The 23,233-nt window shown below is 40.2% G+C and overlaps 1 protein-coding gene across 3 annotated transcripts in view; it reads left to right on the plus strand.

Moving 5' to 3' along the window:
* CASKIN2 (CASK interacting protein 2) overlaps positions 1–23,233 on the plus strand; it is a 1,742,750-nt gene that overhangs the window by 1,623,455 nt on the left and 96,062 nt on the right. For all 3 annotated transcript variants that reach the window (XM_044084941.1, XM_044084943.1, XM_044084942.1), the window contains 2 exons: positions 6,221–6,331; positions 19,210–19,311. In XM_044084941.1, coding sequence (XP_043940876.1) covers positions 6,221–6,331; positions 19,210–19,311 — 213 coding nt within the window. The remainder of the gene's footprint in view (positions 1–6,220; positions 6,332–19,209; positions 19,312–23,233) is intronic.

Genomic DNA, 23,233 nt, shown 5'->3' on the forward strand with positions numbered 1-23,233 from the left:
AGACTTTCTCGCTTCCATTTTCCACAACAGAGCTAGTTATTCCATTGTTAGAGTTCAGCTAGCGGAAATTTCAGATTTTCGTATTGGAGAGAATACTTTCTGAGCTTCACTCAAGTTCTGTAAAGCTCTCCTCAAAGGTACCTTCCTTCCTTAGACCTCCTTTTAAGGATCCTACTGTTGCTCCAGGCTTTAACCCAAGCTCAGTTTGAACCTATTGCAAAGTTGGACTTAATGTCTTTTTTGGAAGACTTTTCCTAGTTGCCTTTACCCCAGCTGGGAGAGTATTGGAACTCTAAGCCCTGCCTTGCCAAACTTCATATATTATATTTCACAAGGACAGGGTATAGTTACGCAGCAGACCTTCCTTTTTGCCTAAAGTAGCCACACAGACTTCACACACTCAAAGCGTTAATCTAACAGTTTTCTTCCCAAATTTTCCTAATAAAGGAGAATGCATGCTCCATTTGTTGGCTGTGCATAGACAATTTCATGTCTAGCTCCATCGAACCAAATCTTTCAGGAAGTCAGACCAGCTGTTTGTATCTGTTTCTAAAGATAAGGCGGGACAAGGCATTTCAAAGGTAACCTTAGCTAGATGGTTGATTAGTTGCATCTCTCAAGTTTATAAGGAGTAGGGTTTTAACTCTACCTAATCCACCTAAAGCACACTCAACAAGACTGTTTTCTACTTCTTTGGCCCTTTCGAGGGCCTCAGATAATGAAATTTGTGCTGCTGCCATTTGGTCTAATGTTCATACCCTCATTTCCCATTATAAATTGGATTTGCTATCTAAAGATAGGGTGGCTCTTTTTTCTCCCATCCTCCAGAACATACTTCCATGAGACCACCCTTGGAGCCAAGTACTCTGTCCCATCAGTTGAGGAATGGACAGAAAAGACATCAGATATGACAGATGTCACTGCTGCAGGGGCTGTAGCTACACGTTATATCCTGCCAAGGGTATAACAGCTGACCAGCTTCTAAAGATTCAGGGCACCTTCCACCTACCAAACTGTCAAGCAGCTCAAAAGACAAGTTTGGGGATGAAGCCCTTCAGAACTTTACTGACGCTGAAGAGTATGCTCCTCTGTGGTTTTGACGATCGATGGTCAGCTTGTGCTTTCCTTTGATTTTGCTGCAGAGATGATCAAAAAGCATGATGAAAGAGGCAAGCTTATCCAGGGAATCTCTTAAGATTTTTCAGTCCTTCTTTTCCAAATTGTTCAAGAGATTGTTTTTATCTCCTCGTCCAATTTCAGCACAGAATAATTGGTCTCAACAAAATTCTGATAAAAATATGTTTAAATAGAAATGGTAAGGGCATTCCAAAAAGAAGTATCGAACCTCACAAAACCAAGGACATCCCAAAAAGTCTGAATGACTGTTCAAGAGAACTTATGACCTCCTCCCACCCTGGCCTCATTTTTTCTTCCAGAAAGTCTTGAATCTCATTTTTCTGTTTAGCAACCAATTACTTTAGACAAAATAAGTTTCTGAAAATCATTCGTCAGGGTTCTAGATGGCGGTAGTAGGAAATTCTTCCTCTCCAGGGAGTCATTTCTCTTCCTCAAGATCAGACTCTTTTGTTTCTACCTATTCATCACATACCGACCCAAGGAGTGATAGAACCATTTAATCCTTTCCAGGTGGGGGGAGTTATTAAAGGATGTTCCTATTGTCAAAGAAAGAAAATGCTTGCGGACAAGTTTTGGATCTCTCTTTCCTAAACCTGTTTGCGATACTACCCAAATTCAAAACAATGTCACTTCGCAAACTGTCACCTCTTCTTCATCTTTCAAGTTTCCTGGTAACACTAGACTTAAAAAGATGCTTATCATCACATCCCTAGTCATCCAGATGCCAGACATTTCTTAAGGTTTTATTAGTTTGGATCACATTATCAGTTCTTTGCCTTACTGTTTGGAATATCCAGTGAACCAAGAATGTTCACAAAGTGTTTAGATCCAGTTGTAGCTCAGTGCAGGATACAGAATATCCACATTTTCCATATTTAGACAGGTTGCTTATCTTTGCAGAGTCTTTTTCATGGAGTGCTGGAACAGAATTTTGGCCCAGGCAACCATGGTTCACTCTTCTTTTGTAGTTGGCTAGGGGCAATTACCACAGGCTTCGTCACAGACTGGGTCCACCTACACAAGAACAGGGGTGTTTGATACACACCAACATTAATCATCTTCAGTTGACTGCCTGGATGATAATTAATTCCTTTTAGGCACCTATTTACTGAGGACATGCAGGAGATACTAAAGGAGGCAAGAAAGCCTGCTACTAGAAGATCATACACTAGCAAATGGAAAAGGTTTTCTAGTTGGTGCCAACACCATGATCATCACCCATTCAGGGCTAGTTGTTTTCTGTTTTTACAGTATTTGCGTGGCCTTACTTATTCCTCTGTCATGGTTCATTTATCGGCTTTTTCAGCATGTCTGCTCATGGATCCTTCTCTTGTAGTGCAGGCTCATGTCAAAATATTCTTGAAAGGGGTTTTTCATAGGAGGTCTCCAAGAAAACCGGTGGCTTCTCTTTGGGATCTTAATTTTGTGTTAGAGAGGCTAGCACTTGCTCCATTTGAACTAGCTTTACTGGTGGATCTGACCTGTGCAAGAAAGGGTATCTGAGTTGCAAGCTCGTATAGTGAGTCAACTCTGTCATTTTCCATAGGGACAGGGTGTCTCCGAGAACAAGTCCTTCTTTTATACCTAAAGTGGTATCTAAGTTTACTTTAAGCCTATTTTCTCTCCTGAACCTAAAAGTGAAGTAGATATTATGCTCCATACCTTGGATGTCCACAGACAATTCTGGTACTATCTTGGTAGAACTCAGTCTTTCAGATCTTTGGATCAATTGTTCATTTCTTGCAAAGGTAAGAAGGAACAACCTATGTTAAAACAGACTGTTTCCAAATGGTTGTCTAAGGCTATAACCTTTTGTTATACTCACCATAACAAAAGTATTCCAGGTAGGGTCAAGGCCCACTCAACAAGAGCCTTGGCTTTATCTATGTCTTTTTGGAAAGGGTTTACTACTTGGTCCTCTGTAAAAAGCACTGTTGGCTTGATTTTTTTTTCTCTAGGTCCAGATTAAGCTTTGCTAGGGCCATTCTCCAGTGACTCAGGGACTGTTCTCCTTCCACCTCCCAAAGGTAGTTAGCTGTGATAATCTAGCCATATCACTAAGGCTATTGCAGCAATAATCAATATGATGAATCCAGTACAATAGTATAAGTTGTACTTAGCATAATAGTAGATGTTCAAATGATCACTGATGCAGGAGCCACTCCCTCCTTCATCCCAGTTGTTTTTTGGTGTGTTTTTATGCCAGAGTATGTACATTTATTTTTTGTTGTTCTAGCATTGCCCTTTCAGGGCTCAGCCTCTCTTTGTCTGCTGGCTGGAAAGCTCTGAAGGATTTGTACCCAAACTTGTCTCTCAGCAGCTCAGCTCAAGCCACTTGATAGTTTTGGCATGTGGAAGGTGCCCCGAAGCTTTGTAAGCTGGCCAGCTATTATATCCTTGACAGAATATCATCCACATAGCTAAGACTACTGCAGCAATGATCATTCAAGCATCTGCTGTGATGGTAAGTTCAGTTTACACAACTGTATTTTATGAACTTACCATAATGATAGATCTGTGTTGTCTGTTTCCATCCTTCCTCAACTTTCCTCCCTTCTTCTCCCTTACATTTCATTTCCTTTTTTGGCTTCTGATACAACTGTGTGGTTTGTCATTCGGGCAGGATTTCAAGCTCTTTCAGTTCAAGAGCAGACTTCTTTCTATCCCCTCTATCCCCTATGTGACCTTGTGGTAATATATCTGTATTGATGTATTTTTCTTTTTCTCGCTGATGGCATTATGATGGTATTGCAGGCAAACTTGATCTGAGGTAATGATGAGGACAGGAGGTGATTGTGGGTGAGGTTAAGAGCCCTGAGCTTATAGATCCTGAAGTCTGGAGAACTGGCCAAAGTCTGATCTGAAATGCATCAGATAAGGAAGGACAGAAACAGACAACATGCATCTGGCAGTCCATTAAACTACAACAAATGTATAGGGTTTCATAGTCAAATAGCATATAGAGAAGTTCTAATTAGGGGCTATTTGAAAGGTGCAGGAATTTAAAAGACAAGTATGTATTGAATTTCCTAACAGCTTGGGACAGCCTGCTTGGACATGTGTCTTTTTTTCTGGGTAGTCCATGAGCACTGTCTGGTGAAGTAACTTGGTACTATTCACTCTAGAAGAACAAAGGCTAAGAGGCATCAAAAAGCTGCACTACAGGAGGCACTCATTAACAGCTCATAGCCTTAACTTATCTGCACTAAGTACCAAACTGTTGTAGCCCAGCAGAATGCACTTCACACCCTTGTACCCGCAAAAAACAAGTTAGGTTAAATGCATTCATAGTTAATATTTTAACATTAAAATTGTAGACGTCATGATGTGCATTTTATTGACAGTCAAATAAGCATAGTCAACAGTCAACAAAACAAGGAAACCAAGGATCATATCCAGAAAGCATTGCTCATTTGATGAAGCCTGTTTACTACAATCAGTTCTTTTGTTTACACCCTTACTACTCTGAAATGCAGGGTACGCACACAAACACACAAAGATGTGACTAAGTTTGCCACCTTTTGTTGTGGCAAAAACCAGACCAAGGCCACACTGCTCACACCTCCAATAACTCCACCTATCTTCTCCACTCTCCCTTCCCACTTTCCCATTTTTGTCACATCAGGTGAAGCGGAACCCTCTCTTTTTCCATTTGCGATGCTTTCTTTCTGCCAATTTAATATGCTTTTGTGAAAAAAGCTTATTATTCTGCTGATTTAACAAGGAATCCGCGGTGGTGGTGGTGCTGCGGTAGCATTGTCGTCTCACAGTAAGACGCTGTCCGGTTAGATTCTCAGCTAGAGCGTCTTCTGCATGGAGACATGCGTGAATGGGCATACCTTCGTTGAAGGTTGTGCGCCAGGGCTGGTAACTCGGCACGTAAAAGTCAACTACCAATCATTAGTGGACCGGAGTTCTGCTGTGGCGACCCCTAACCGGGAAAAGCTGAAAGACACAATCATTCTGCTGATTTAGCAAACTCATAGTCTTGTTTCTTTTTTGAAACAAAGTACCAGAGTTTGTATGTGTTTTCTTGACTACCAGACAGTCAGTTTGATTTCCAAATATTCTGGGAAAAAATGGATAGGTGGCAACACTAAGTGTGACTTGTCAATTACAGCTCCTTGTATGACTTAGTGCATTCATATGTTTTTGAGACTATGAATAAACAAATGCTTGCTTGTTTTATGCCTCTATGCCACTTCCTGGGGAAATGTTTAAATAAATGCATGTTTAGTGAGTAATATGACATTTCTAAATAATTAACACTACAAACAGAATTGTTACACTTGTGTTTTTAAAAATGTTTGCATTGCTTACATCATCAACAACAGTTTAGCATATAGAAGTTGTTTCTTGTCTTAACCAACCTGATGGCTATATAAGGAAAGGAATCCAGCAGTGTCATATAAGGTCTGTGTTCCATAAAAGGGCCAGGTGTCGGATGTTTAACAATTAGTGGTGGATCAAGCTTCCCTTTTTCTTCAATGTTTAAAACACCTTTATAAGAATTATTAATGCCAGTAAATAGCATTGCTTTTGAGAAGTAAAACTGAGACAGCAGAGGTACTGCATATAAAAAGAGGTGTTTGAAACAGTTGTATTTCATATAAAATGAGGTGCAAACTAGTAAATGTGTTTAATTCTGTTACTTAGAAGAAATATGACCTGATTGCATGCCGAAACAAATATTACTCTGTATCTGTCAAATTTTCATGATTGTTTGTATTGATGTTTATAGTTAATACTTTTGAAAACAAAAATAAATATGGAAAAAAAATAAAATGAGGTGCAAGATCTGCATAAGACACCTCAGTTTACTTCACACACCCTGTTCCTAGGTACATTTTTTTGGGGGAAGGGTGGGGCTTTGATATAAGTCAGATCATATTTTGGGTGCAATAATTTGTTCTATGTAGCACTATTTTTGGAGGTCTACTGGATATAATTTTTCCCTACAGAACTGAAATAATCAATGGCACTTTTGTTTAGCTGAATCCCTCCCACATTCAGGATTTTCTGTGGTATTTTATTGATTTGTGCTGTTTCTTGATGTTTGTGGTTTATTTTCCTGTTTCTGTAGGATGCAGAAGCCATTTACAACTGGTTACAGGAGTTTCAGCTGCAGTGTTATACACCCAATTTCATCAATGCTGGTTATGATGTGGTCACTATTAGTCGCATGACTCCCGAGGTAAGAGCTAGATTAGAAATGGTGCAGCAACACAGACTTGTTAGATTTGAGGTAGTTGGTTTGCTTCTCTTGCACTGCATGAACAAACCTGTATTTTATTGCCTCCTTAACAAATGTAGAGCATCAGGAACTGTAGTATAGTTTATGAATCTTATAGTTCAGTCCTGCACTTCATTATGATCACATTTATTTGTTGTGCAGATCTCTGTACATTTGAAAACTAGATAAGGTCATGTTACCAGCATGCAGTCTTGTGTTATATATTTCTGAGATTTTTGCTGTTTGTCAGTGACAAATGGAAATACATCATGCATTTTCAAATTAGCATCAGTATAATGTTTGACAAGGAAGGGCAGGCCATACCACTAGATGGTCTTCATTAGATCATTTACAGTAACCATAAATATATAGGACAAATCCTACAACTTTTTTTGTCTCTTATTTTCAAGTATCAAAGGAATTACCCATCTAATCTAGGACCATGGTTTTGAAAGCCATTTAAGTCTTTTAAATCTTCTCAACAAGGGTCTTCCGAATAGCAATATAAGAAGAAATGTCAGGATGACATAAAAAAAGGAGTTGGCTCCCAAGGATCCCCCCCCCCCTTTTAAAAGAAAAAAAAATACTCTTCCTGTTAACTACTACTACCTCTCCCCATCACATGCTTCCTTGCCAGCTTGCAGACAATCTCTCCAACTGCCTTCATCTGGAAGCACATAACTTCAGACACTTGATTCTGAAAGTAACTCTGTGTGGCATAAACTTCAGTGGGCATCAAATAGGGGTGCCTGTACTTCCAAAGAACGAGATTAGTGGTAGAACTATTGCCCGTTTCCCAACATGGCAAAAGCTTCTATTCAAAAATATTTCTGTCTTCCTGAAAAGAAAGCACCTGGAGACCAATTTTAGACATATCTCCTGTTTCAAAAATTTAAAATGCTCATCTTACAAAGCCTTTTATAATCATTTTGGACTTCAAGGATGCCTAGCTACACTTTCCTCTTCACAAAATATGCAGATGTTTTCTAAGATTCTTTGCCTTAGGGTTGCACGTTCAGTTTCTGTCTGTACTCTTTGGTCTCTCCACCTCTCCAAGAACCTTCACAAATTGCCTAGCTCCAGTCATAGCCTTTAACAGATTGACGGTACTCACATTTACCATCTACTTGGTTGATTACTTCATTAGAGCTTCTTCTGCCCAACATACACTGACATTCATCCACTTTATCTCGAGCCTTTTTAGCAGCCATGCTTTAAGCTAAACAGAAAAATTCATATTTAACCCCTGCTTACAGGTTAGTTTTTCCTAGGTTGTTGTCTAGGCACCTTTCTGATGATAACTTTACTTTAACCATAAAAATTGCCTCAACGCTTCCTAAATCTGGCATTTCAAAATGTACCCACAGCAAGGGAGTTCTTCAGGATACTACGTTATGTGGCCTAGTCCATTCTTAAGGTTCCATTTGCCAGACTCCTGCTGAGGAAAATCTGTGTTTCCCCAAATCTGTTTAGTACCAGTATCTGCATCCTGGATCCTTTCCAATCCCTGCTTTCAGCTGCATCAAAGAAGAGCTCATCCGATGGGCAAACCAAGTGCTCCTAAATCCAGGTCTCCTTCTACCACTTCCCCGTGCCTTGTCAGTCAGATACTACAGACACCTCAGACGTCACATATGGGGTGGAGCAGTTGCTCAAAGAGTCAAGGTGTAGAGCATTTGGTAATCTGTTTTCAGACACAAACAGAATAATCACAGGGAAGCAATGGCCTAGAAATGCCAACAAGCCAAAAAAAAATTAAAAATCCTGGAGAAATGCAAATCTCTAAGATCGCTCTTCTTTAAACGTCTTTTTCACAGGGGGAGCAAGCTTGAGCAAGCCTCCAAACCCCCAAACTTATATATACCAACTCAAAGATTGCCATACCTTGGAGAAAAGGGAATATCCTGAGAAGTGGCCATCTCGGACTTATATAAATACATTTTTTTCAGCCACTCAGTGTTCATGTTTTGGGAGTCACTGTAGTGGGTCCTGACGTTGCAGATGGTTACCTTAATAAAAGCTAAATCAACTGTGGACTTCTGGAATACTGTTAGTGATAGTAGACTGTACCAAAGTTATGTTGTATATAAACAAACTGACTAGCTATGGTTGAGAATTGGCAATGCTTCACAGTCTATCCTTACAAGCAACATGTATTCTCTCAGAGCAGAACACAGTAGCAGATTCTCTGAGCATATCCAGGACAGACTTTCATGAGTGGCTGTTACATCCAGAGGTCTTCCAGGAGATTGTCCACCTGTGGGAACTCCCAAAGTAGATCTGTTTTCCTTCTGTTTCAGCAGACAACTAGAACAGCTCTGTTGCAGGACACCTTGCAAAATAGCCTGAAAAAGAGATGCTCACTCTTTCCTCTGAAAGGGGATGTTCTCTTATGCTTTCCTCACCTTTCCACCAATATCCAAAGACCCTCTAATGATTGAAAAGGACTTGCTAGAAATGCTTCTGGTAACTCACCTTTGGCCCAGATAACACTGTTCTCTCTCTTCATGCTTCTAGCCAGGGGCAGTTACCAAAAACTCAAACTCCTTTACAGATGACTTGCTCACACAGACCAAAAGAGATCTCTCATCCATCCCACCACAGCTTTCAGAATCTCCATCTGCCTGTATGGATAATAGTTTTTCGATACCATTTAGTCATCGTTTTTGCTAAGGGCATGCAACAGGTGTTAAAGGATGGAAGGAAACTGACTACTAGGAAATCATTTCAGCCAAAGTTTCAATACCCTAGGGTTAGTTTAAGAGGTATATGTAGGCTTGGGCTACACTGGTTCTCCAGTACCTGTGTGAATTGCTAAATTCAGACCTTATGTACACTTCTATCAAGATATACCTTTCAGCCGTTTGTGCCTGTCTGGCCACAGGATCCTCATTTTTCTTCTTTATTGCAGGCCAAACAATTTTTGAAATGGATATCGCATACTATATCTCATAGAGAGCAGGTGGCACCATCTTGGTATCTAAATTTGTATTGGAGAAGTTGTCTCTGTCTCTGTTTGAATCTGCATCTAGTTCTTCACTGAAATATCTTACTTGGGAAGACTGCTTTACTCATTGCTCAGAGTTCTGTTGGGCGAGTATCTGAATTGCAGGTCTTTATGTCTACTCAACCGTTTTTATCCTTCAATAAGGAGAAGATGATTTTTAGAACCAGCCCTTCCTTTATGCCAAAGGTTACTTCTGAATTTTCACTAAATGAGTCTGTTATCTCCCTGTGTACTTCCCTGTACGCAAAAGTAAAAGAAATTTTCATACCATAGGCTTCCACAGATATTTAAGATGCTGCCCAGATAACAACAAAGATTTCAGAAACTCTATCAACTTTTTTTATTTCTAGCATCTGAGCAAACCATTTCCAGATAGTTGGCTAAGGCTGTTCAGCACTGTGACAAAAGTCCCCCTTTTTATAGCAAGCTTCATTCTATAGGAGCTTTGGCTACTTTTGGAGTTTTTTTTGGAAAGCGGTGGACTCTAGAAATATTCTAGAGGTAGCTACTTGGTCTTCAGTCCACACTTTCACTTACCACTATAAACATGACTCTGTTTCCAGAAGTAGGACAGGATTTGCCAGAGCTGTTCTCCAAGGACTTCTGCTGTCTGGCCCTTCTCCCTCCACCATTTCCTCCTGAACTTTGTCAGTTGCCCCATATAGTTATGGCTACTGCATCAGTGATCTAATAACAATATAGTACAGCTGTGTAAGTTATTTTACCACCATGAAGTAGATGCTCGACTAGATCAAATTTGCAGTACTGACACCATCCTTCCACCTCCTTTTCTATACCTTCCTTGGCTGTGTGGAGTATCCTTTATCATTTTGCTGTCTTGACATGACTTTTTTATTTTTAGAGATTTAAGGTTCAGCTTGCATTTTTTGGGCAAAAAAGCTCTGAGTTTTATCTTGCCCATACATCCCTCTTATACCAGTATGTACTCTTGTTCAATCATTTGTTCACAAAACATTTCTGGCAAAGTATTCTGTAGGGAATTTTTTATAATCTGACAGTTTGTTATATTCCCCCAAAAACATATTCCAAATTACTTCTGTGTTTCCCATCACATCTCCTGTATTTGCTGTCTACTGAGGAAGATTTTCTGAAGAATGCTTGGGGTATAAAATATCTATGCAAAAATCCTAAACCTTCTGAGGTGAAAAATGAGTTGTAGACCTTAGTATGGACACAGTTTTTGTTTTGTTCTAGTTACTGTTCCCCCATCCCATCTTCTAATGCCCAAAGTGTAATGTCCCTGCAGGAAATGAACACCTATTCTGGATTGCATCCCCCCCCCCCCCCCAGTCACTAGCTGCTGCAAAACCCTTCTGTTACTGCTGGGAGTTAGGGGCTGCTAGAGGGAGTATAATCCCATACTGAACTTTGACATGGGAGAGCTACTTGATGATTGAATCCTCTTCCTCTCTAGCTCCTTTGCAACAAACTGAATCCAGATCACTAGCACATCAGGGGAGAGTTTTTCTGGAAGAGTGGTCAGGTTCAATTACATTTTTAAATGTGTGTAGTGTTTTTTTTTTAAGTTTGGGCTCTCCCACTGCCTACTAACCATCAGCCCTCTCATGACCATTTCTCCCATTCATTCTTTGCATAGGATGATAGGGATTTTTTTTGTCTGGCCTAACTTCCTGCCCCCCATGCAGGCAGACTGGTGATGCTCATAGTGTGAGTTGTAGTAGACACACACAATACTAGGCATAACCGGTTCTGGCTACACAATGCCATGAATGGTGGACACACCTCCTGTCATAGTGCAGTTGCTGCTGACTTCAGATGTTGTTCATGTTTCACTGTTGCAGTCATTACATTTGGGTAATCTGCTTGCAGGTTGCCCTCAGTCAGCCTGATTAACAAAGTCTTGGGTCCTGCCTCAGTTGCTGTCCCTTCTTCCATGATGTCAGGTAGTCAGGGGTATAAAACATGCAGCCGACGCCATTACATCAGTCTTTCTTGCCGTGCGATGCCCGAAGCAGAAGCAGTTCGCAAGTGCTGGTTGGCCAACTCCTGAAATTTTCATTTTTGAGTTTCAGAACCGAAGTCTTCAACTAAAAGCTAAGTACCCCGTTGGGGAAACTTTTTCTTGCTCCTTCCGATGTCAGTAAAAGTTAATAACTGCATTACTTGTGGAAAGCAAATACCTCGTAAAGATTTTCCTTGTACTGTATTCCTTGTACAAAACGAAAAGTGACAGGACACTGCTGTAAGTCAATAAATATTTAATAAAACAAAGTCCTTAAAACACAATCCTTGAGACACAAAGTAAGCGCTTTCGGGTTGCACCCTTCATCAGACAACAAACATTAACCAAACACCATATTTAAATTGTGCAACAACCAATAGAATTCAATGATGGACTCGCCCATTCAAAAGAGTAGGTTTTACAGGTATTACATCATTGAGCCCACGGGGTCTATGTGCCATTAATTCTATTATCCATTTTGTTTCAGCCAACGCTGTTTGTAATTTAATGCCCCCCCCCCTTCTACTCAACCTAATATTTACAATGACTCTGAATAAAAAAACTATGTGTAGGATGTTCTCGCGCATGCCTAAATAAGGCATTACTAACATCCCCATTCCTAATACTACCTAGGTGCTGCAAAATTCTCACCTTAAACATGTTGTTCGTCATCCCTACATAAAAACTTGGACACTTTGTGCACTCAGCCAGATAGACCACATTATTAGTCCTACAAGTGGCCTTCCCTTTAAAAACAATGGTTTTGCCCGTCACTGGATGTGCAAAATTAACCTCCTTATTTATACTGGCACAGGCCTTGCATGCTCCACAGGGGAGTGTTCCTGAAGTAACCTTAAAAGACCTGTCGATTTGCAAGGTCTTCTCGTTACATAAAAAATCTTTGATTTTTATTCCTTCTATACCGGAATCCTGGTCTGTTATCAATAATACCTTTAAGGTTTGTATCACTGGTGAGAATGTTCCAATTATTTCGTATGATTTTGCAAATATCACCAATGTTACTGCCATATGTGAACATAACCTTAAGGTCTCCTTCTCTTGTACTGTCCTGTCTATTCTCAGTGGATGTCCCTTCTTGATGTCTCTTTAACCAAGGTTTATACTTGGTCTGCCTATATACCTTACTCTCATCAATAACTTTCTTAACCGTACTCCTTCCATAACCTCTTTGTTCAAAATGCCCTGTAAGATTAAACAATTCTTGCTCAAAGTACATATCATCTGTACTTATTCTAGATGCCCGACTCACTTGACCTCTAACAATGTTAGGAAACAAATAATGAGGGTGCATACTGTCAAATGATAACAGGGTATTCTTCCAGCATTCTTTTTTATAGAGGTTGGATGAAAAACCTTCCTGTGTTTGTGTTACGCAAACATCTAAGAACTCAATGCTATTATAGGAAGTTTTGGCCGTAAACTTAAGAAATGTAGTTGTTGAATGTATATAAGACAAAAAACTTTCAAACAAATAGTAATCGCCATTCCACAGAATAAAAATATCATCAACAAAACGTGTATACATGAGGATGTAATTCTTCCATCTTTCATTATTCAAAATGTTGGTGGTTTCCCATTGTGAGAGTACCAGGTTCGCATAGGTATTGGCACAGGGGGTGCCCATGGCAACCCCCTGTGCTTGCCTATATGTGGAACCGGCTCCTAAGAAGACATTGTTGTCCAAAACAAGTGTCAGCAAAGCCTTGGTAAGCTGAACTCTACTTTCCGTGGCCCCCAAACCAGCCAAAAGTGCCCCAATTGAAGAAACACCATAGTCATTGTTGATGACGGTGAATAAGCTATTAATGTCCAGTGTAATCATTAGTACTCTATCTACACCTTCCGGTTTAATAATCCCACCCAAAACCTGTAAAAAGTGTCTTGTATCTATCAAAATGTTACTCATCTGTTCGACATAGGGTTTAAGCAAAAATTCTATCCATATCGAAACATTCTCAGTCACCCACCCCCTACCCGATACTACGAGTCTAAGGGGTGGGTCTTGCGAGCACTTATGCAGCTTTGGCAGGGCTTTGAATATGGGGATTACTGGTTTATCTACCCATAGAAATTGGTACACTTCTTCTGTGATAATCAAATTATCCCTCAAATTCCTTAAATTCAAATGCACTTTGTCAATAATAAGTTTCACTTGCAAGGGATTAATCTCTACATATGCTGCATCATTCTTCAACATTCGCTCTATTTTGTTATTATACCAATCCGTATCCATTATAACGATTGCTCCACCCTTTTAATTATCCAGAAATGTCGTCGGTTAGCCATCTGACTACCGGGATTCTGAAAAAAACACAATGATAAAGACAGAGACAGGCCACCAAGGTCCAAAACTGCCGACGACGCTTCTCCTAAGCCAGTTGTCAGTTTGCTGGTACTCAGTGAGGCACTTTCGCAGCCCCTGATACCCGCTACTTCTGATTCGCAGGCCTCTACTGAGACCCATTCAGAGTCTGGTATGCCTTCGACTATGGAACCCGCGGATGTCTCTACCTTGGATGAGTCCGGAACCACTGTGCAGGCACTGGCTTCTGAGGGTGTATTCAGGCCTACGGACTTGCATATTAAATCGATGCCTCCTTCATTTCTAAGGCCTAAATCTCGATCCATGTCTAAAAAAAAACGATGCCCAGGCCACATGCTCAGGCCTCTATTACTAAAAAACAAATGATAAAAATGGCTGAAGATCTAATAACTCTAATCAGGGGTAGCCACCCCCCCCTTCTAAGAGGCCTAGGGCTGAGCTTGATTATAAATCCTGTGATCAGGATTCTGTTTTCTCTGACTCTTCTAATGACCTGGATTTGTCCTTACCTACTTATGAGGATTCTGATACAGAGGACTCTATTCCCTCTGCTTCCCTTTTTTTTGGGGGGGGGGGATCTTACCTAAGGGAGCATTTTCACTGGGAAAGACAGGAATTTTCTGATTCAAAAAAGAGGCTTAGGGATTTCCTTCTCCTACCACAGCATAGGCCTTTGGCTATTCCTCCTGTACTAGACATTGTTGATGATGCTTTCTCGGAATCCAGTTTGGCCCCTGATTCCCTGCCTCCTGCTCCCAGTAAACCTGACAGATACTACAGGGTCCCTGAGTCCCACAAGTTCCTTTTCAAAAATCCTGTTGCAGATCCAGAGATTATTTCACAGGGGCCCAAAGGCATTAAGGCTTCTACTGCTAAAAATCCTACCCCTTCTGATAGAGACTCCAGGGCGCTGGATAGATGAGGTAAGAAGGTTTACACTTCAGCAACCTTGGCCATTAGGCCTTTTAAACTGCCAGTTTCATATGTTAAAATGTCAGCAGCATGTTATTGGATTGCTTAAACAGATGTTGATTCCTGACTGTGTGGAAAATAAAGAATTACAGGATTTAATGCATTCTGCCGAACAAGTTGGAAAACATACTTTGCAATGTGGTTTTGATTCATTAGAGGCCTCTTGCAGGGCTGCTGTTATTGGGTCTGTGCTCAGAAGGCGTGCTTGGCTTAAGGAGCAATCTTTGTCTGATCATGTTACAGCTAAATTGTTGGATGCTCCTTTAAGTCAGGACCACCTGTTTGGCAACAAGGCTGAGGAAGTTCTTAAAAAGATGGAGGATAAAGCTAAATCTATGCAAACTGTTAAAGATTTTTTACAAGTTCAGCCTCCTAAATTTAGTAGGCACTGGCCTTCTAAGAATTGGTCCTTTCCAGCCCCTTCCAGGTCTTCTCAAGCCAAACCCAGACACAGCAAAAACCCAAGGTTTCAGTCCCAGGGGACTCACAGAACTAAGCAGTGGGGGGCCTTCCAAATCTGGGAATAATAAGACTCCCCCCTATGGTAAACTGTCTCAATGACTTCCTTTTAAAATTTCCAAGCACTTCTCTTCTGACTGCCCCTTTGGGGGGAAAGATTGCTTTTCATGCAAATAACTGGGAACTCATTACCCAGGACAAATGGGTTTTAAATATAGTGTCCCAGGGATACAGATTTCACTTCCACACGTTACCAACACCAAGTGGGTGGCCGGACCTACTCCCAAATCAGTGGGCAGAGGCCCAAAAACAAGTACTTTCTCTCTTAAGCATGGGGGCTATTCAGCTGGTATCAGAAGAGGAAAAGCGACAAGGTTTCTACTCTAGACTTTTCCTGGTACCTAGAAAAGACAATTCATGGCATCCTATCCTTGACCTGTCTACTCTAAATATTTTTCTGGAGATTCCAAAATTCAAGATGCTCACTCTTCACCAATTACTTCCTATGCTAGGCAAAGACGCCTGTTTGGCAACACTAGATTTAAAAGAAGCATACCTGCACATTCCAATCAGGGAATCTTGCAGAAGATACCTACGCTTTAAAGCAGGCTACACGCACTGTCAGTTCTCTACACTGCCCTTTGGCTTACCTACTGCGCCCATGGTATTCACAAAGTGCCTGGCATTTTGCAGGCAACGAAGTATTCAAATTTATTCATACCTGGACGATTGTCTAATTCAGGCAGAAAGCCAGGACATACTTTGGAATCATCTGGCCTTTGTAAAAAGGGTTCTAACTTGTCTGGGGTACACCATAAACAAAAAGAATTCACAACTGGTACCATGTCAACAAATTACATTCCTGGGAGCAAGCTTGAATACAACTTCCCAGATGGCTTACCTCATGCCAGAAAAGCAAATTCATTTGACAACCTACTTCAAGCAAGTGGCCACAAAAACCTTGCTATCTGCAAGACAAATACTGCAAGCCTTGGGGTTCATGGCTTCCTGCAGTCTTTTAATTCCATATGCAAGACTGCATATGAGGAAACTACGGTGGTATCTAAAAAGTCTATGGAGTCAACATTCTCACAGCCTAGAAACAATGATTCCTATCATACCTTGCTTACGCCTAGAGTTCCTTTGGTGGGCAGAGGCCTGCCACCAAAACAAGGGACTACCTTTCACACCACCCCCTGCCACCCAAACCCTAACAACAGATGCATCAGACTATGCATGGGGGGCTCACCTGGCAATGAAGTGCATTCAGGGCAAATGGAACCCAAGTCAAATGCACCTGCATATCAATCAAAAAGAAATGTTAGCTGTACAGAATGCTCTGACAGCCTTCAAGGACTACATTCTTCCAGGACAACTAATGGTAAAGACGGGAAACACCACAGTTATGTTGTACATAAACAAGCAGCGGGGTACACATTCTTACCCCCTCTGCAGACTAGCCATGGCATTGTGGAACACAGCCTTGAGCTACCAAGTGCACTTAAAAGCTCAATTCCTGCCAGGAAAATTAAATATACTGGCAGACGGACTAAGCAGAAACTTCATAGACCCACACTAGTGGAAACTGGAACCAAGGATTTTCAACATGTTGACAAACGAATGGGGGAGCTCAGATATAGACCTGTCTGCCTCCCCCAGAACTACCAGTTGGACAAAATTTGCACAAGGACTCCCCACAAACAATCCTGAAAAGTGGATGCTCTGTCCTTCAGCTGGAAAAACCTATCAGTCTATGCCTTCCCTCCGCTGCCTCTGCTCTCCAAAGTACTACTAAAAGTCAAACAGGACAAAACAAGGATGATTTTGATTGCTCCAGACTTGCCGCGCCAACACTGGTACCCCCTCCTGTGCAGTGTGTCACCGTTATCTCCATGGCGCCTGCCTCAGACTCCTCCCCTGTTGTCTCAGCAGGAGAACCAGATTCTGCACCCTCAGCTTCCAACACTGAACCTTGCAGCCTGGCTGATTACTTAAACTCTGTCTTACCATCACTCAGCAAACCTGCGATATATGTCATCTTAGAGGCAAGCAGGCCTAGTACTAGAAAATCTTATGCTGAAAAATGGAAAAGATTCTGTGCCTGGAACCAATCTCAAGGGATGAGCACAGCAGCGCCCACTTTACCTCAGATTTTACAATACTTAACTGAGATGCTTCACAAGGGCCTGTCTTTTTCCTCCATTAAAATCCACGCCTCAGCCATTTCAGCTCATTTTAACACTGAACTTCCCCTCTTCTCTCATCCACTGCTCAAGCAGTTCCTCATAGAGGCCAAAAATTTGAGACCACCTAGGAGAGCTCCAACTCCAGCCTGGGACCTTAACTTTGTATTGGAGAAACTCACTCTACCTCCTATCGAGCCAGCTGCTACTGCAGACTTAAAATTTCTTTCTTGGAAAACAGCTTTCCTTTTAGCAATCACTTCAGCTAGAAGGGTATCTGAATTACAGGCCCTTTTGGCAGTGGAGCCTTTCATCATATTTCATGCGGACAGGGTGTCACTCGGAACCAGTCCATCCTTCACGCCCAAGGTGGTATCCGGTGTGGCTCTTAATCAGTCCATTCATTTGCCAACCTTCTTTCCCAATCCACAGAACAAAGGGGAATGGATACTGCATTCCTTGGATGTGCACAGACAACTTAGATTCTACTTGGACAGGACTAAACCTCAAAGAAAATCTGAACAACTGCTGGTAGCATTTGCTGCAGGGGCAGAGGGCAAGACTGTTTCAAAACAAACCATTTCTAAATGGATAAGCATTCCATTCATTTCTGCTATAAGCACCATGGAAAACATATCTCCCAGGGGATCAGACCTCACTCCACCAGGGCTGCATCTACTTCTACAACCTTTCTCAGAGGCATTCCTACCAGGGACATCCTAGAAGTTGCTACCTGGAGTTCTGTACATACTTTCACCAAGCATTATCATTTGCCAATTTTCTCTAAATCCAGAGCTGGCTTTGCCACTGCAGTCTTGCAGGCCCTTATAGCTGGCCTTAATGCTATCTAAACTCCTCCACCTAACCATAGCTTTGGGAATCTACCCAAATGTAATGACTGCAACAGTGAAACACGAAGAACATACTATAGTTGTGTACACTTACCATAAATGTAGATGTTCGAGTGTATTCACTGTTTCAGTCCTGGTTACCCTCCCTCCTGCCCCCTAACTTCTTTTGGCTATACCTCTACTTTCCTTTACTATGCTTAAAAGCCTTTTTGGTGTATTTGCTTTTTTGTTGGAGGTATACCTTTGTGATTTTATGTTTAATTGCTTGCCATTAGGGGGACACCTGACATCTGGGGCAAGAAAAACTGATGTAATGGCATCGGCTGCATGTTTTATACCCCTGACGACCTGACGTCATGGAAGAAGGGACAGCAACTGACGCAGGACCCAAGACTTTGTTAATCAGGCCGACTGAGGGCAACCTGCAAGCAGATTACCCAAATGTAATGACTGCAACAGTGAATACACTCAATCATCTACATTTTTGTTAAGTGTACACAACTGTACTTTTCTGCTTCTGTATATGAAGATACCCAATGTCACATGGCTGTTTGTACCACAGTGACCCTTCCTCTCTCATCCCAGGATGGGGAAAGGAAACTACTCATTTCAGTCCTCTTCACTAAACTACTAAGCAAACTTAGTATTCAGTGTATGTGAATTTTTTTTTTTTTTTTTTTACAATGAAGTGTTCGTTTTAGTTATTAATATTTATAAGGCTGTTTATTCAGTATTTCTGCAAAAGTGGGCATGTGAGGTGATTTCATGAACTTCATTGCGGTTCTTTAGTAGTGGGAAATCGGGTAAATCCTTTTTTTCTGTTTGTCCACTATGGTTGCACACTGCAGAAGATATTATGTGAAATATTTGTGGTATTCCACTACTAGCCATGCTTTCAGGTCACCTGTAAGACAGTTTCGATTCTCTTTAAGATACTAACCAAAATGCTTGGATGTTGATAATTTATATTATAGAAAGGCATTTAAAAAAAAAAAAAAAAAAGTGAAAATTTATTAATGCGTTTCCTTTACTTGTCCAGGACTTAACTGCCATTGGAGTAACAAAGCCAGGGCATCGGAAGAAGATCTCTACTGAAATTGGCAAGCTCAGTATTCCAGACTGGCTACTAGACTACAAACCAGTAAGTACTGAGTAACACCATGTAGTAAGCAAGTTGACCCATGTTCCACAGCAGGAATTAACTGTGAGGACACATGTTTATGGACCAAATCTTGCCATCATAAAGCAGCCAAGGCTTGATATTTGTTTAGGATTTTTATCATGTTCATGACTGCGATGGGATGGGGGGATGAATTTAGAGTGAAATCAGCAATGACCATACTAAACTGGTCTGATTACTGGTACGGAAGATGGTAAATGCCTTATTTCTTTTGTGTCTGCCATAGAATAATTTATACGAGAACTACAGGACTAGTAAGGCATGCGATGATAATTCATTAGAAAGAATGCAGAGTCGTCATAACACCGAACAGATAAGGTAGTTTTGATTACTTTTGAAGCTGAAGAAACAAATGTAGCTTCATCAAAAACAAGCAAACGGAGAAAAGTGCCTCAAAAGTTAGTAATAAAATGGCAAGCAAAGCACTTCCTGGAATACAGAAATCATGGATCCAAAGTGAAGGCAGCAAATTTTAATGTATTTTAATGCACCAAACCACAAAACAGCGTTTTCGTCCTGTTACAAACAGGTTCATCAGAAATACAAACAAAACCAGATTCCGTTTCTTATATAGTCATTGCCCCTCAGTCAGTTAATTGCCTAATCAAAATCCAAACAACTGCAATTAATCAAATCAAAATTAAAAATACATATGTAACTTTAAAATATTACTACAAGCTTTAATCATTTACAGTTCAATAAATACTTTGTGCACCCTAAAAGTTAAATTAAAAACATCCCATACTCAACTCTTTAGTAATAACATAATGTTGTAATAACAGTAAAGTTTAAAAACCTGTATTAAATGAGTACAAACTTGTTGAACTCTCCTAAATGTTAAAAAAAAAATACAACTGTAGCGCCATCTTTTGGCTAAATAGCCACATTGCATATAAACCCATATCTTCACAAGACAGAAAAAATCAAATAAATAATTTATTTATACCAAGTATTCATGTGAAATGTAAATTTGATCAATGTATAAATATATACAAATTGGAAATTGAACTATTGACACAAAAGAATTCCTAGTTATAGTTTGGCAGGCCTCAGTTTTAGGACAGGGGCCAGAGATACGTGTTCATTGAGTCCTGGTAGTCGATTCACCTCCAATTTTAATTGCCAAAATAATTCTCTAAACTCAGTGGTTGTCTCCTAAGGCCCCCCTCCCCCCCGGGATCACTATCCACCCCTTCTATGACAAAGAAACCAAAACAAGCTTGCTTATACTGCATACTGTGCTTGTAAAGGGTATTATTGAGATCTTGCTTCCTAATGTAAATTCGCCTTTTGAATTTCCTATTGGTCTTCCCTATATAGAAACACTCGCAAACTTTGCAAATAGCGACATATACCACCCACACAGTGTCACAATTACAGTATGTGTTGGTCTCTATATTTTCTTTCCTACCTTTTAAATTCCCCATATTCCCATAAAGAACATATGGGCATTGTGTACAGGAACCACACTTATATGTTCCTTTCTTAAGTCTGCCCTGTTTTATTTTGTGATTTTCTAACAGATCTTTAATATTCCTGCCCTTCCTTTATGTGAATTGCAAAGGGTCTTTAGATAATTGCTCTAAATCGGAGTACTTTCCAAACTTTCCTAATTCTTTGCTACTGTGTCCTTAATATGGTAAGCATTACTACTAAAGTTCAAAACAAAATTGTTGTTCCTTTTGGATTCAAGGGTCGCATTATTGCATTCGACCCCTACCTTCTCCATGTCCCTAAAATAGGGCTAAACTCCCCCCCATTATAAACTTCTTTCTCAATTTCTTCCACCAAACTAGGGGGTAGTACCTATCCAAAAACATAATTTTCAGTTTGTTGCTTTCCACCAAGTGGTCTTTGTCATATGAAGTCATTCTACAACTTCTAATAAATTGCCCTTTCACAATTCCCTTCTTTTGACTATAAGGGTGGGCACTAGTGTAGACTAGGTAGGAATTAGAATATGTATCCTTTCTATGAACTTTCGATTTGAACTTTTTAATCCCTGGTACCTTTTCTATTACCACATTTAAGTATTGAATCCTCTCGTGGGATATAACATGAGTAAATTAAAAAAAATATGTAGTATTATTCACAAATGTGATGAACTCATGTAATGTTGATTCAGATCCCACCCAAAAAATACAGATATTGTCCAAGCAACATCTATAGTGTGTTCAATACTGGGAGTATTCAGAGTGAAATAAATATTTCTCCTCCCATGTAGACAACACTAAATTCGCAAACATGGGGGCACAGCTAGCCCCCATGGCTACCCCACTAGTTTGTTTGTAGAGCTCCCCCTTAAAAAACAAAAAATTGCATTTGAGTACAATATCCATGAGTTCCACCAGGACTAGGGTGGCATCAATGTCAATGCTACCTTTCATCCGAAGTGCTTCTTCAAACCACTCAAGTCCCAAATTGTGGGGTATGACGTTGAACATATCTTGAATGTCAAGGCTAACAAAAATTAAGTCATCACTGTACAGATCACAACGAACACTTCTAAGATACCATACTTAGTACCTCATTACACCTCTCTCTCCAATGTGTCTACTATGCATTTGCACAATTTTATACAAACAAAAAATGTTCATTGTTGACCTATTGAACTATATCAATATAAAATTGTTACTTAGCTTCTTTTTAATGCAATTTTAACTTTATGCATGTATCCCAACATATGTGAATTGTTTTGCTATAACTGCTATTATATCAATATTGTTTAAAATTGTACTTGTTTTAAAATGTATTACTGGAGCTTTTCTCCTCGGGTCTCCACTGAAAATGGGCCACAAGCCCAGTTGTACAAACCCGGTTAACAAATGTCAATAAATAAATAAGAAAGTCCCCAGAGTCCTTACGGATGCCCACCTTGTCTGACCACACCTTTTTTTAACTAAGATCTAAATATTTCGCTAACTTATACGTTTTCATAGATTCATAGATGCATAGATTAGTACTAAGCTAACTGCCCTTGTGAGCCATTTTAAGCCTAGCCAGTTATCCCTTATGAGACTCAAACCCTGCACCTTGTGTTTGTAAGGCAAATGCCTTGTTCTGAGAGATGGGTCATCAATGTCCTTGTGGACCTTTGGTATGCCAAATATTGAAGGAATTTTAGGTTTGTCTATGACCAAATATTGGTATACTTCAGGCCTAATATTTTCGGGGGGGGGATTCTAAAGGGTCCTCTAGTACATATGCTCCCTGACTCCCTACACCTTCAAAATCTGTGTAATGATCTTCAGTGTTCCAATCATAGTTATCAATTCTCTCCCAACTTTGGTCCCCCCTTGGATTCTGAGAAGTGTTCTGATAGTGCCTCCTATTAATAGTCTTAGGTTTCGGGTATGCACGTTCCTCCTTATATTCACCCAAGTCCCTTTCCAATTTTTTACACTTCCTATCATTCATATATATATATATATATATATATATATATATATATATATATATATATATATCTTTACATTTATCCTCTATTTGGTCTTTCACTTTAAAATACTTGGATTTTTCGGCCTCAACCGTAAACAAGAGATCTATTACAATGTCATGGTTTAATTTATCTATTTTTTTTAAACAACATTTCCATTTCTCTAATATTGTTGTTTACAATTGCTCTTAAAATATTTAAACCTGCTTTGTTAAAAATAGTAAGTAACTCCTTGTGAAATTCGCTGCCCTCCCCCACATTATTGGGGTATTTGTGCAAACGCAACCCTTTAGGCACAATTTCCCTCCCAATACATTAATTTATATAGCAGTAGATTCGTGCAACAAATGAATATTAGTGTTAAAACTGCTCACTTTCTCATGGTTAGAAGAAAGCCCACTCGTCTCCTTACAGCCATCGGCAAAATTACATTTACTTTTCAGCCAT

Source organism: Protopterus annectens, chromosome 10.part0 (genome assembly GCF_019279795.1).
Source record: "Protopterus annectens isolate FY-2018-M chromosome 10.part0, PAN1.0, whole genome shotgun sequence".
NCBI lineage: Eukaryota > Metazoa > Chordata > Ceratodontiformes > Protopteridae > Protopterus > Protopterus annectens.